Here is a 15,609-nt window from a genome sequence, read left to right as displayed (position 1 = left end):
CGGTTAGCGTCTTCAAGAAGGGTGAAATGGTTATTTTAATTTTTTAGACAAATTTTATCCCTCTTAAAAACACTAACTGACTCCATTTTATTTAAAATTGAGAAGATCCTTCTCCTCTTCCCATGAGTTATTACATTGTTGCTAATTAAATACGAGTAAATTTGGCTAACCTCTTTTATTTATTTATTTTATGAAAAGTCATAGAGAGAGGGAATTGCAGTAAATCTCTTCATATTTGGTGTTGTGATTTAAATATGAGTGGACTTTTAGGAATTGTAATCTACAATAATTAATCCATATTAATTCGACTTTTAGCTCATCTCTTTGGATTTCTTCAATCAATTTTTTATAGGGTTAAGTACTTTGTTGCCCCCTGTGGTTTAACAACTTTATTTTTTACCTATTCGGTTTCATTTTGTATCACAGGCGGTACCCCCAATAATGACAAAAAAGAGAAATGGTACCTCCGCCTAAATTTCGTTCAAAATTTGACGGAAAGTCACGTTAATACTATTAAAAAATTGACACATGTCCATATACTAATTAAAAATAAAAAATTTAAATTTAAAATTATTAAAAAAATTAGAAAACTAGAAAATAAAAAATAAAAAATAGAAAGTGGGTGGCGCGGTTTGGGGTTGGTTGAACCACCCCCAGGGTAGCCAAAACCACCCCAAAGAGAGAGAATAACAACAAATCTCTTCCAATATGGTTTTTTTAATTGGATTTGGCTCCTCTTTGAATTTCTTTAATGGTCCTTTTTATGAAAAGTCACAAAGAAAGAAGTAGCATGTCTCTTCATATGTAGTGTGAACTTTTAGTTCACCTCTTTGAAGTTCTTTAATTTTTTTTTTTTTAATGAAAAGTCACACGCATAAAGAAAAAAAAAGAAGAAGTAGTGTATCTCTTTATATTTAGTGTTGCCAATTAAAGATGAGTGAATTTAGCTCAACTTTTTTGATTTCTTTAATTTCTTTTTCTTTTTTAATAATGAAATAGCACCAAAACAGCCGACTTATAGTAATCACATGAAATTTAAATTCTTCATCAGACGAAACAAAAAAATGTCATTAAAACAGTGCAAACATGGTCGCGAAAGAGACAGTTCCATTAATCAAAAATGTCATATTACATAATAATACTAAAAGGAGGATTAAAGTTTTGTTTTTATCCTCTAAAATGTGATGTGATATTTAAAATCAGCAATAGATCAAAATTTAATAATGATCATCCTAAATTTAATTATAAGTTTAAAAACCACATTACTCTATCATGTATAAATCATTAGATCTGTAAAATTTAATTTGAACTATAAAAAAATATATTTAAATTTCACGTGATCCCAAAAACGTAACTCTACTAAAAAAAAGTAGAGCAAAAAACACATTATAGCACACACAATTTTATTTTTAGAGTATCAAACGGTCGACTAAAACGATTCAATCATTCCATTTCTCATTGATAAATATTTTGAACATTGCGTTCAATCATTACAGTATCAAAAGCACATTGAGGAGCTTTTTTTATATAAATCACTTCTTTCATAGCTAATAGTGTATTTTTTGCTAGCTTATGAGCTGCTTCATTCGTTTCTCGTCGAACATGAAAGGCCCTTCAATATAAAAGAGATTGCAGCACAATTCGAGCATCGCCAATTAATTGGCCATAGTGACAGTGTGACACCAATTTTGTCCATCCTTTCGTAAAGCATGCTTCGCCTGTTACGCATCTCATTTCATCTCCACCTTATTCCACCCATCTCTTTAGCAAAAATAATTGCTAATAATGTCAACAATTTAAGAAAAAAAAAAATCATTTAAAGCACATCAATAATTCAATATGGTCGATATTGTTAGTTCTTGTGTTGGCTTAATTCAGTTCCAAAATGCAGAGGTTACTTTTCACGGATTCAAACACTGATATAGAATGCTCAGAATCCAATCTCCACCGTTCATAATGTAGATTCATGTGTTATGAATGTCCCTGCAAAATTTCAGCTCAATCGGACCACAAACGCCCATCGATCGGAGCTGTTGATCAAGACTGGACAGCATTTCCAGAATGCTTTTCACCCATGTCCGGACATGCCTTCCCCGGGTCCGGACCTCATTTCCAGAAACTCAAATTTTGCTCCGCAAAGCCGTGTCCGGACATCCCATTAACATGTCCGGACATCCCGTAAGTTTTAGGCCCAAAAACGTGATTTTAAGTGGGTTAGGTCTAGGGTTTTGTCGGGGGTATATATACATCATTATAGAAGAGAGAGGGACGAATTTTTCACCCCTAGAGAGTTCGTCGGAGGCTGTGCTAAGAGAGATCATATGTGGTGAGCGTTAAATTGAATCTCTTAGAGTTTTAGTTATTATTTTGATAAATCTACGGTTGAGAAGTCTATCGGAGTTCCAGTAAAAGGAAATCATATAGAAGAATTGTGCCAGATGTTCTGGAAAGGGCTACTGCGGTAGAAGTCAAGTGGGTCGCTTGTCGTGTACAAGGAAGAGTCAAAGGTTTTGTAATTCTTCTTGTATTCCTTATTCTTCTTATAGTGGATTGATTTCCTGAGTTTGGCTGCCCCGGAGAGGTTTTACATTTAGAGAGTTCTCTAAATGGTTTCCTCTTCGTAACCAAATATCTGTGTTCTTGATTTTCATTACATATCTGTATTTGGTTGATTATTTACTGTTAGGTTAGATCTTATTCCGCATAATATTTGTGAATCACCTAGACGTGTGAGTAGGTGATAATTGGAGTCGATTTAGAATTTTCAATTGGTATCAGAGCGGGTTCACTCTGTCAAAGGATTAAATTCCTGAGTGTGATCCTATATACATTCTAAATGTCCCAAACTCTTGATTGTTTCGAAACTGTTGATAATAATTTTTGTGAAACTATTATGTCTTCTGATAAACAATATTATTCTGATTGTGATTCTGATAATGAAATTGATCTTCAGGAGATTTATAATTTGTTGTTTGTGAAATTCTCTGAGCTACAAGTTATTAATTCCAAGAATCTAAAGAAACTCAGAGAAGCTGAACATGATAAAGATGAGCTAATTGGTGAATTGAGTGATTCTCTTGATTTGTGTAAAACATTGAAATCTGAAAATCATGATCTTGCTAATAAAGTTGAGTCATTAGAGAATGAATTAAAAGAGTCCAAAACTCTATTGGAAACATTCTCTAATGATAATCTTGACAAAATTTTGCATACCCAAAAATCTACTTGTGATAAACCTGGGATTGATTTTGACAAGATTATTGCTCATTCCTCTAACCTTGCTTCTTCTTCCAAGAAAGCTTTTGTTGAAACAGAAAACTTGGAAGAGCCATTGGATAAAGATAAGCTAGTTGCTGTTCACTCCTCAGGAAGAAGAGGAAAAGAAGTCTTAAAGAAAAAGAAGAAAACAGCTACTGCGACCTCAAGAGGTAAGAATGGTAAGAAAGGTAAGTACTCTCGGGGTGAGCACTTTTTACCTAGAAGCAACTCAAACTTTGTTTACCTTGCAAGGAACCAACATTCTCAAAGGTTCATTCCTAGATGTCATCATTGTGGTAAGATTGGGCATATCCGCCCTAATTGTTTTCAGTTGAATAATCATGAGTCAAAAAGAGATTATTTTCGTTCTAGGAATAGTCATGAGGAATTATTCAACATGCTAAGGGGTGTTATCACCCAGTTAAATGATTTGGACAAGAATCGCACATTTGTCCCCAATATGAAAAAAATTTGGATTAAGAAGGTTGATACCATTCACCCATTGAGGGGGAGTGATAGTGATCTCACCTAAAGTTAGGTGAGTCAATAACATGCCTATGATTGATTGTTTTGCTTATTTTTGAATATCCTAGAGCGTGTTATTTTTCTTTGCTTTGCATTTTTTTTGTTTTATTGTTTATGTATTGCATTGTTTTTGTTGTTACACTTTTTGTATGAAGAGTGTATACATGGTTGTTTTGAGATTCTTGTTTTGAGGCAAATTCATAAAGGATTTTTCAAGAAATTCATATATCATGATCTTTGAAAAGCTTATAGATGAGATGTTGTGTGCGGACCACCAAGATTTTTGTCTACTTGCTAATCAAATGCTCAGGAATGTGTAATATCTTGTGAAGACCTAGAAGTAGTTATTAAACCAAATCATTATTTTGTAGTGGGACCTATAAGATGTGATGAAAGTTTAATGCTAAAGGACATTCTTGTCTTGCCTGTTGTCATCTCAATTCAAGCATGTTGTTTTGTTTTGCATTGTATTTTTGGTTGTTTTGCATTTGTTTTTCGTTTGTGTGCATTTCTTTTGTGAAAAATTTCAAAAAGACAAAAATATGTTATTTCGATTGTTTTCTTTTCTTTCTTTTGTCTTATGCACCTAGATAGTCCATTAATTTCTCATGTTGTTTTTTATGGATTTAATTCCTTGCGTCTTGGAATGTTCTTAATATGCATGAGATGAAAATTTGTGTCAATGGACTTGTTTTTGTGGTTACCTAAAGCTTGAGCTTATGTGGTACATTTTGCCTATGCTTTATCTCTTGTACACACTTAAGCTTACATTGAGGCTTTGTTTCACTTTATTTGTGAGCACTGTTAGGTAACCATATGAGGTTTTTGACTAGTCATATTCTTCAAATTGACTATATGCTAGTTGAACCTAGGGCTTAAAAATTCCTGCTTTCTCTTTTGTGATAAGCACCAACAGTTTAAGGACACTTTCTCAAAGAGAAAAATAAACAAAATAGTGAAACAAATAAAATCAAAAGATCATATTCCAAAGGAATTTATTTCACTGTGTCAAACTTGTGCAAAATGTTTTACAAAGAGAAATGTATAGGATGAGAGTGGCTAGGCCCTAGTATGATAAGGTTTGACTTTTGATTTGATATACTTGTCAAAACCTCATGGTGGTGAAACTTTCTCCTCATTTTGTAAGTAGAAAATTATTCTCCTTGGATGGCTTACCCACACACCACACAAGCATGGGTTGAATGGAACATTTTCTTGGCTTGGGTTAAGCAATATGAGTTTCTAACCATTTCTAGTCTCATGTATGTTTTGCATATTTGGAGCATGTTTGGGATATTCATTGTGCAATACATGAGTTATTGATGTTTTATCATTTGTGTTCATTTGACTTTTGAGGGGAAGAAACATGTTTTGCATTTTTTAGCTTCTTGTTGATTATTGAGTCATATGTTGAGGGGGAGTTTTTGGTGATGTGTGTTCATGATCTTGCATTCTACGTCATTTTTTTTTGTGATCATGAGTTTTAGTTTTGTATTCTTGTTCCACATATGCCTTGATATATTTTGTGAAGTGTTTCAGGAAATATGAAGACATTTTGTCATTCTGTGACAAAAAGGGGGAGTAAATATGGAGAGATGATGGGATTGGCTCGGCATTTTGGTTTTGTCACTGAATTGCCAAAGGGGGAGTTTGTTAGTTCTTGTGTTGGCTTAATTCAGTTCCAAAATGCAGAGGTTACTTTTCACGGATTCAAACACTGATATAGAATGCTCAGAATCCAATCTCCACCGTTCATAATGTAGATTCATGTGTTATGAATGTCCCTGCAAAATTTCAGCTCAATCGGACCACAAACGCCCATCGATCGGAGCTGTTGATCAAGACTGGACAGCATTTCCAGAATGCTTTTCACCCATGTCCGGACATGCCTTCCCCGGGTCCGGACCTCATTTCCAGAAACTCAAATTTTGCTCCGCAAAGCCGTGTCCGGACATCCCATTAACATGTCCGGACATCCCGTAAGTTTTAGGCCCAAAAACGTGATTTTAAGTGGGTTAGGTCTAGGGTTTTGTCGGGGGTATATATACATCATTATAGAAGAGAGAGGGACGAATTTTTCACCCCTAGAGAGTTCGTCGGAGGCTGTGCTAAGAGAGATCATATGTGGTGAGCGTTAAATTGAATCTCTTAGAGTTTTAGTTATTATTTTGATAAATCTACGGTTGAGAAGTCTATCGGAGTTCCGGTAAAAGGAAATCATATAGAAGAATTGTGCCAGATGTTCTGGAAAGGGCTACTGCGGTAGAAGTCAAGTGGGTCGCTTGTCGTGTACAAGGAAGAGTCAAAGGTTTTGTAATTCTTCTTGTATTCCTTATTCTTCTTATAGTGGATTGATTTCCTGAGTTTGGCTGCCCCGGAGAGGTTTTACATTTAGAGAGTTCTCTAAATGGTTTCCTCTTCGTAACCAAATATCTGTGTTCTTGATTTTCATTACATATCTGTATTTGGTTGATTATTTACTGTTAGGTTAGATCTTATTCCGCATAATATTTGTGAATCACCTAGACGTGTGAGTAGGTGATAATTGGAGTCGATTTAGAATTTTCAGATATGATATGACATGAAAATGATAAATGAGTGTAAACTGTGTAATTACTCTTCCAATAATCCCAATATAAAAGCAATGAATAGAGATCTCCGGCTGCCAAGCTAGACATTTTACTCTTTCTTCTTCCTCTTCATTTTTTTTTTTTTTTAAATTGAAGAGAGATTTTAAAGGGGAATCTAAATTTGAGGTATTAGCACCAAATTTGAGGTATTAGCATCAAATTTAGGATGATCGAATCCCTTTTAGGTGATACCATCCCTACAAAGTTAATCTTCCACCTCTAAATTTTAGTTTTAAATCAAAAAATAAGTTTTAAGGCATTAAAAATTAAATATTAACTCATAAAAATTTAATTAATATTTTTTTTAATATATGTCCAACGATAAGCTGCCAAATATCGCGGCTGCATAGCAGGACTCAAAAGCAATTGGGCAAAATTAGGCAACACAATTACTCAACTGAGTCAACTCAACTCTAACAGCATGAAGACATTTATTACATAGAGACACGTTTCAAGTTGAACTTATTATATGAATTTATGACCAAAAAATGTAGTGGCAAAATCGTAATATACGAAGATTAAAAAAAAAAACATAAAAAAAAAAGACAAATACTCCCATATTTGGCAACCGTGTTTGTAAGCATCAATCCTTCTGGGACAGAAGAAGCCCGGCAGAGAATTTCATCACCAAATCCCAACGCTGACCCTACGATCTGCGCATTTCATCGTCCTCAACGGCTCTGATTCTCTGTAACACACTCTCTCTTTCTCTGTTTGTTTTCTTGTGTACTTGGTTGTTTTGTTTCTGGGTTTGTGTTTGGAGTGGTAGATCGGATTTTTGGTTTGTCTGTTCTGTTCTGTCTATTTTATCTCGTTTCCTCGGCAAGCAAAGAGATCTTTAATGATTCTTAACGCACAAGTATCGTGTTTGTGTTTGTGGGTATGTTTTCTTTTGGTCATTTTGATCTGAAAGAGCGAGTTTTGTCCGTTTGGAGATTTGGTAGGCTCTGTTTCTTTGTCTTAAAATCCCATTGTAGGGAAAGGGAAATGTGGTTTGATGCAATCGATTTCTTTCTCTTTTTCTGTATTTGGTAGCCTCTGTTTCGTAGTCTGAAAATCCCATTGTAAGGGAAGGAAAATGTGGTTTGATGCAATCGATTTCTTTTTCTTTTTCTGTTCTTTTTTCTCCCCCTTCTGTTGGTTTCCATTTTCCAGTGGTTTTCTGAAATTCTTTTCTTCTCTCTTGATTAATATATACTTTGGTTGGTTGGTTGGTGATTAGAAATGAATTTACTGTAGTTGAAATATATCTGTTCTAGCTTGATTCATTTCCACAGAAGATCTTTTAAATCTTGATATTTTTGTTGATATTTTTTTCTTTATGGGAAAACTTCACCTTACCACCCAAACTATCACCTCATTTGCAATCCCCCGTTAAACTATCAATTAACTCAATTGATGCTCCAATTTGAAAGAATTATTGCAATGCACCCCGCCGTCTAAATCATTTGTTAACTGCGATGACAATTGCAATAGGTGAGTGGCACATGCTACCTGGACCAATCAAGCTTATGAGATGATCAAGTTATCCCCGAGAAGCCTTAGGAGATGACCGAATTTTGCCCCTATAAACCTCACAAAATGTCTGAAGTACCTTTGTTAATCCTTCTGAAGTGTTTGTAGCACCCCTAAAAAGTATGAAATGACCGAATCACTCTTGACAAGCCTCATGAAATGTGTCACTATTTCAAATAATAATAATAATAATAATAATAACAAAGTTAGCATTTTTTTTTTGATAAGTAATCGCAAGTATTATTAAAAAGCGCAAAGGTGCAACATAAATACACAGGATGTATACAAGATAAACGTCCAAGTAAAAAAAGAGAAGAAATTTAGAAAAGCTTGAAAGCTAGAAATATTAAAATTAAAGACAACAACCCAATAGTAAAGTGTGTTAAAAAACAAAGCATTTAATTCCACCAATGTCCGCTTGTATTTTCCCAGCTCGTACTTACCTCTAATCCCACCAAATGTGCCTTGTGTTGCTTCTTATACTCCACAATTACTTGGGCCATATGAAACAAACATTGCATTATGTACCCAGATAATCCACAACCTCATCATCAGCCTCTCATTCATACTCAACCCTAATATTGTAAAACCAATACCTAGAAAATGCAAAGTTCCCCTTAACATTCAATACTATATGACTTCAAGTATGACCAATCTCTCCACAGCTCCTTGAGCTACTCTGGTGGCATTTTCTTGGACTCGGACTGATGGCTTACAAGCATCATGCGGCAGTCATTGGCATGCCAAAGGAATCGAGCTTCACACAGGCGTGGCAGCAGCAGGTGCTGAATGAATTTGCGGCTTTGGAGGAGGTTTAGGGGCGGAACTAGGATTAATTATCTGGGTGGACGACATGGACGTGAGCGGTGATGATAATGAGGGGTTGAACTTCTGAGCCATTTGACCAACAAGAGTAGTTTAGCTATTATGGGACTGTGTTTATTGTCAACACAACTCAGTTGTTTATGTTCTTAGAAGGAGAAAAAAAAAGGGGGTTGGTAGGCAACAACGCATGTATTTATAGTCTTTAGAAGAAGAAAAAATGGTAAGGAATTAAATTAGATACAATCTTATTACAAATTAATTTACCAAACTCTGAGGGATATTCCATCTCAACCAAAACAAACTAAACGAATTCAAATGTGAATCAACCATCAAATAAGGATAAAGCTACTCCACGTATAGATGATGATCATATCATCTACATTTAAATGTAAATGTTTAAATTCTAGTTTGTAGTGTTATTTCTTGTAAACAAAGTGTAACGACATTTGTTTTATGTACAACTCCTACCTCACTTGTGTTGAAGGTAGGGAAGTCAAATTACAACACTCATTATATTTTGTTTTTCTTTAGACCATAACTTAAGAAATGAAATTAATTCCTTATATTTGAAGAAGTAACTTTTAGAATTTAAGATATAAAATATAAAATATTGCCTGCCTAACCTATCATTCATTTAAAATCCTCTCTCATAACTGTTTTTTTTTTTTTTTTTTGTAACATTAATTGAAAGACATGAGTGAGAGAGTACAATGGGCGATGATGAAATGTTGTTAATTGATGATGATATTACTGCTATTGACGTAGTGTAGGTTTGTAAGTGCTCTAATTGCATAGGGCTACAAGTGCTCAGAGATAGAGAGGGGACGTGAGAAAAAAACTAATACATCAAAATGGAAGAAAATATATTTTAGGGGGGACGGATATCTAAATTTTGGGCGGACAATCCTTACTGAAATAACAACTATTTTTTTTCTAAGCCCTAATAACAGGGGATGAAAAAAAATTTGTTGAACGTGGATCCGCCCCTGAGGAGGTTGTTGGGCATGGATAGGGTTCAAGCCATGCACTTTGAAGAGGTTTTGGGATTGGAGGTGAATTTTTGGGTTTTTGAATTTGTTTGGAAGAATTGATTTGAAGGTTTGGATTGATGAAAAAATTGGGTTTGTTTGTTTGTGTATTTTGGTGTGCTTTGAGAGGCTAATTTGAAGGGTTAGATTCAAGTTAATTTTTGGGTTCTGCAATTAATTTGAGAAACTGATCTAAAGGTTTGTTTGGTTTTTGTAATCATAGGCGGGAGTTTGCTTTTTTCACTTTCTCTTGTTTTTACTTCAATTCTTGCTTGCTTGTGGTTGAAGTTTTGGCCATGGTTGTGTAGGGGTTGCTAGTTGACTCATGACAGAGTGCTTGTTCAATGGCGGTGCTGCCATATCTGTTTAGGATTGTAGGTCAGGGTGCGAGGTTGAATAGGGGTGGGTAAAAAACTGATTTTTCAAAATCTGACCCTGTTTTGACCCGCACAGGTCCGCTTCTGATGGTTCTCAGTCAGATTTTGAGATGATTTTAATATTTTCACGAAAATCAGAGTTGGAATTGGAATATGGCAGGATTTCCTATTCCGACCTGACCCAACCTGACCTTTCAATATACTTAAAAGTGTCGTTTTAGGCGAGCTTACATTCTTATTTCCCTAGCCTTATCACTCATTTTTCTTTCTCCATAGCTCTCTGCACTGGAGCAACTGCCTTACCCTGTAGTTTTTCTCTTCACTCAATTTCTTTTTCTTCTCTTAGGTCTGTTTGAAGGTCTTCTCCAATCTTCATACTTAAGATCTGTTCTTCATTCGTCTTTTTGGTCGAAGACGAAGAACATATCTGTTGTTCATTCGAAGATGAAGAGAAGATTTGTTCTTTGTTGAGGAACATATCTGTGCTCTTGTTCAGGAGACCATTTCCAACACTTTTGCCCAACTCCAACTCCGACTCTTGACATTTTGGAGGTAGAGTCAGACGGGATCGAAGGTTTTCTGACTCTTCCTACTTCGGCAGAAGCAGATTCTGGAAGACCTCTTTCCAACTCCAAGGGAGTTGGTGTCCAGCCCTATGGTTGAAAGGAGAGATTTGGATTGGGATTAGGTGTTTCAACAACTCCTGCAATCCCACCGTGGGTAATTTGGTCATTTTGCAAGCTTGGTTGTGCCAAACAATGGGGTTAGCAATTTCTGTAGCATTTAGTGGCTGATTTAGACATTGGGGGCATATTGCAAGAATTATTTTAAATGGACGTGCTAATCGAGTCAATTGATAGTTTGGTGGGAGGGTTACGAATGGAATAACAGTTTGGGGTGGTAGAGTATAATTTTTCTTCTTCTTTTTTTTTTTTTTTTTTTTTTTTTTTTTTTTTGTTTTTGAAGTGTTTAATTATTTTCTTTCATTTACAGAACTTAGTATAGGATGATAACTGCTTTTATGTGGAGTATTGCTCAAGTTGTAGCAATCAAATCAGTGTCACTAGATGTGTGCAAAGAGATAAATTTGTTTGGTTTTAATTTTGTGTGTGAATGAGTTGTGTTGGTGGCAGTGATTCTTATGTCATTGTAGATTGCATGTTGTTTATGTTTGGCTTGTGTTTTTTAAATGAATTTTAAAAATAATGGATATGGAATGGTTCAGATAAACTTGATGATATATTTTGGTGAAAGGGTCTTCTATTGAGTTTTGTATATGCTTTGTTCGGTGGTGCTTTCTGTGACAGGGTTTTGGGATCTTGTCAGATGCGGCCATCCCCTGAAAATTTATCCCCTAGGGTCAGAAAGGAAGAAAATGATTTCTCTGGTTCGAGTTTCCTATCTCTCCAAGATAGCACTCATCAGGAACCCATAGACGTCTCTTCTTCGTCATCCTCTTCTTCAGAGGATGGGTCTCTTGAGACAGAGGATGAAGATGACCAATCTAATGAGAATGCCTCAAAGCAGTTGGTGCTTTATGACCCTTCAGCTAATGGTACAGGTGCAATTGAACCTGTTCCCGACCCTATTCAGTCCCAGCCTCCAACATTCCGAAGATACTTGGCTCGAAATTCATCTTCTAGAGTTTTGCCATCTGTTGGGGCTTTCACTGTCCAGTGTGCCAAATGTTTTAAATGGAGGCTCATCCCAACCAAAGAAAAATATGAAGAAATACGCGAACATATTCTGGAACAGCCTTTTTACTGTGAAACAGCTCGTGAGTGGCGGCCTGATATATCGTGTGACGATCCAGCGGACATTTCTCAAGATGGCAGCAGGCTCTGGGCAATTGATAAGCCTAATATTGCGCAGCCTCCTCCTGGGTGGCAACGGCTTCTACGAATCAGAGGTGAAGGAAGCACCAAGTTTGCGGACATGTATGTGTTCCTTCCTATTTGATTACGTCTATTATGTGTAGGTAATTTAATCCTTTGCATGATTTCTATCTTGTATTTACTTGTCTCACCTTTTGTTTGGAATTTCATTTTTTAACCTTAACTTCAAAAAGTCTGCATTCCTACTGGGGTTATATCAAGGCTCAAAGAAATTTAGATGTTGTTGTAGAATTATGAGGAGAAAATCTGAATGAATTCTCTGCAATGACTCATAAGCAAATTTTCCCTGAAGGGTTCTTCTCATGCCTCACTATACTGTTCTAGGACACTTTCTCTAAGCTGAAGAGATCTCCCCTTCTCTTCTGCACCCCCTCCCTCCCCCCTCCCCTCAACACCCAACCCACACATTTAAACGCACTCAAGCACATGTATCATTCATTATCCTTGAAGTAGCGGGAGGTTAGCAGACCCCTTTTGAATTGCTGTTTGCTAGTGCTCCCTTGGATGTATTAGGTTTATGGTTATTACTAGGTATGTGGCTACGTGCTCCATATCTGTGAGTAAATGTAATATCTGATTGTCAGAGCTGGAGTACGCTGTGATTGCTTTTACAGTAATCTCTTGATGCTTCACGAAGTTGGTACGAGTCATGTGATGTTTACTGTATACAAAGTCTTCTGATTGCTTCTGATGGTTTCATCATTATGTGCTAGTATATTTTCACTCCCATTTCTGAGTGTTTATATGGGGATCTTTGGGTCTCTTATAGATGAAAACTGGATGAGCTGCCTCTGCTGCTGCTCTCCTGTTTGATACATGAGGTTTATCATTGGACCTAATTGTAGCTTTGGCTTCTGCTTTCAAATTTTATTTTATTTTCTTTCTATTTATTTATTTTTGAGTTTGAAGTTTTAGGGAAATGTTAGACTCAATGATCAACTTCGTTCTAATTTGCTCTGTCTATTTTATACAGATATTATGAAGCACCATCAGGCAAGAGACTACGCTCAATTGTGGAGATCCAAAAGTATGTTGGTACCACCTATTCAAGTTTTCCCCTGTTGCATTGCTCTTGTAGATATATGCGTAAATGAAGAACTAAATAGCTCGTGGGTGGTCAAAGTTTCACAAGTATAAATGTATAATGGGCTCATTTGGCAACACTTTTAGGGGTAGCCTTTTGCTTTTTCGCAGAAAAGCAAAAGCATTCACAAACAATTCAAAATGCAACATACTCACAAAATACAATAAATTATTTTCACATTTATGTCACATTACAACCGAAAAACAAAAAAGCACCCCCTAAAAGGTTTTGTCAAACAAACCCAATGTTTTTCACCATTTCCTTTACAGCCTTTTGTGGGGCTTTGGATTTTGCAGGTACTTGCTTGAACATCCAGAGTACATGAGAGATGGAGTAACTCTCTCCCAATTCTCATTTCAAATTCCAAAGCCCTTGCAGAAAGATTATGTGAGAAAGCGTACTCCTCTTCTGACAACTTCACTTGACACTAGACCTCTCGAACCTGGTGAAGGTATGCAGAAGAAGCTACCTACTTTTCAAAAACAAATTGAAAAGCCACTTTTTATAATCAACTCTGCATTTAGTTCAAGAAGAGAAAGTCCCATCTGTTTTAAGTTGTGGCTTAATGCCATTCAATCTCGTGGGGGCAGTCTCTTGCATTTATATTTGAGGGTTTTATTAATTGCCACTCTCGAAACTATCCTTGTACACAGAGTTCCCTTGTTACAAAAACTCTGAAGCTTTTTATTCTGGTTTGTTTATGAATCGCTATTTACTAATTAATGTAATTTCTCCTCGTATGGTTGTTTTAGTCTCTATGATGGGATTCTCCTGAACAAGGTATGTCAACATTCTGAAATGATTATCTTCTGATGTCAAAACCACAACAGTAGAAAGATGTTTTCAGGGGTTCCTGCCTACAAAAGTTGGAAACTTCTTCATGAAGGTTCTGTGAGATGAATGTTAAATGGGCAAGAAGCCAGTAGGTTTAGATGGGGTACTCTTCTTCTTTTTTCGCTTGTTATTTGTTAGTTACCCACATCTTTTAAGTTTTGAGCTCACAATTTCACCCTCCACCTTGTTCTTACTATATAAGAAGATGCCATTTGAGCTAGAGTTCATTGGCTTAGATGTGACTCATGTGAGTGAGACTTTTTTGGCAAAGGATTTTTCTAATGCTTCCAAGTCATGTTCTTTTGTTTTTATTTGTCATATTTACCCTTTATCCTTTCATGGAATGGGGATACTTGTCAAGTTATAGCATTTCTATTATGACTCGTGTCCTACATGGATTAAGTCTAATCTTAACCATATATATATATATATATAAGCTTTTGGGCACCCTCCCCTTATAAGTCGGTTTTCAATGGTGAGTTCTACCCAAAGTTTGTATAAATTTTTCTTTGTTTAAGGTCTCCTTACTATGGCATTTCTATTTCATTTTACCAGCTTCGTATATTACATTTCCATTACAGTTCCTCTTTTGTCATTAATTCTTTACACCCTATGAAAAATGATGACACCTGTGGTCTGGGTGCCTCCCAAATATCAGGTGTTGACTTTGTTGGTTACTTTAGACTCATGCTGCAATTGTGGTGTTCAATTTGACAGAATTTACATGGTTTTTGCTACTAGATTAGTGCTGGCCGAACCTAAATGGAAATCCAGCAATTTCTCTATTTGCTTACCTTGTTCGTCGATACAGCTTGCTTGTCTCTTATTATTTTCTTTTCCCCATTTTTTCCATGTTCCCGCAAATTATTCTTTAGAAAACTGGTTCTGCAAAATGCCGCATGGGAATAATTGGAAAACCTTTCATCTTTCTCCATTACCTCAATGATGACATCATTTGCTGCATGGAGAAAACATAATATTGCTAAACTAATAACAATTCCCTTCTTTTTTGTTTTTTGTTTTTTTTTTTTTCCTGCAGCAGCGAGTCCCCTGGCATGGGCAGGTCCAGATGACTCTTCAGACTTACAGCTTAATAGGCCAGGGTTGCCTCCTTACCTTGAGTCCCCTGTTTTTGATCCTGTTGAGCGACCTGCAAAGAAGCAAGCTACAGCTTCCACACAGGCGATGTACAGTAGTAAGCCAAACCATAATAAGCACAGTGGTCAAGGTTGATGGGCTTTGTCAATCTTGAAGTTGTAATTATGAACATGAGGGTTGGTCTGGCAAGTTCTTTGTTTTTTTTTTTTAGTGACAATTCATGTTGTATCTTGTCATATTTTACCCCACATGACTAGATTCTGTTTCTAGAGAAAAATGGGGAATTTTGGGGAGAAAGATGAAATAGAACAGTTCAGGTTGGGGTTTAAGGGATGGTATTGTAAGCTTGGTTTTCTGGGGCTTTTTGAAGAACCCATATAAGAGAAAATCTATGGTGTTTTACACAAATGTACTGTATCCAAGATCAACTGATTTCTCACTTATGCATATGCATGACGTCCCAATTCAAGCGTATGAGCATTTGCATGTCTGCTGGTGCATGAAAAGAGACCTATCTTGCTGATTCTGGTGAGTTTTGAA

At 36.0% G+C, this 15,609-nt stretch overlaps 1 protein-coding gene across 2 annotated transcripts; it reads left to right on the top strand.

The window, feature by feature from the left end:
* Positions 1-6,968: 6,968 nt before the first annotated feature.
* Positions 6,969-15,580, top strand: MBD02 (methyl-CPG-binding domain protein 02). Of its 2 annotated transcripts, none has more exons than XM_088518627.1 (5): positions 6,969-7,103; positions 11,466-12,095; positions 13,027-13,080; positions 13,434-13,588; positions 15,014-15,580. In XM_088518627.1, exons 2-5 carry the CDS (start codon positions 11,485-11,487, stop codon positions 15,202-15,204), a joined length of 1,011 nt encoding a protein of 336 aa, XP_088374753.1. In that variant the 5' UTR covers positions 6,969-7,103; positions 11,466-11,484; the 3' UTR covers positions 15,205-15,580. The 2 variants fall into 2 exon arrangements, with proteins under 2 accessions (XP_088374753.1, XP_088374752.1); XM_088518626.1 differs by having other exon boundaries at positions 6,970-7,103; positions 15,011-15,580.
* Positions 15,581-15,609: the final 29 nt, after the last annotated feature.

This window comes from Corylus avellana, chromosome 7 (genome assembly GCF_965113065.1).
Source record: "Corylus avellana chromosome 7, dhCorAvel1.hap1.2, whole genome shotgun sequence".
Taxonomy (NCBI): Eukaryota; Viridiplantae; Streptophyta; class Magnoliopsida; order Fagales; family Betulaceae; genus Corylus; species Corylus avellana.
The sequence above is the reverse complement of the archived record's forward strand: the minus strand, read 5'-3'. Positions and strand labels throughout refer to the sequence as shown.

What these genes read in the sequence shown, in the direction of transcription:
- MBD02 (XM_088518626.1), top strand. Translation starts at nt 11,485, where the DNA reads ATGCGGCCATCCCCTGAAAATTTATCCCCTAGGGTCAGAAAGGAAGAA. An exon ending in AGCACCAAGTTTGCGGACAT is followed by an intron (nt 12,096 to 13,026) that starts GTATGTGTTCCT and finishes TATTTTATACAG; the next exon opens with ATATTATGAAGCACCATCAG. An exon ending in TCAATTGTGGAGATCCAAAA is followed by an intron (nt 13,081 to 13,433) that starts GTATGTTGGTAC and finishes TGGATTTTGCAG; the next exon opens with GTACTTGCTTGAACATCCAG.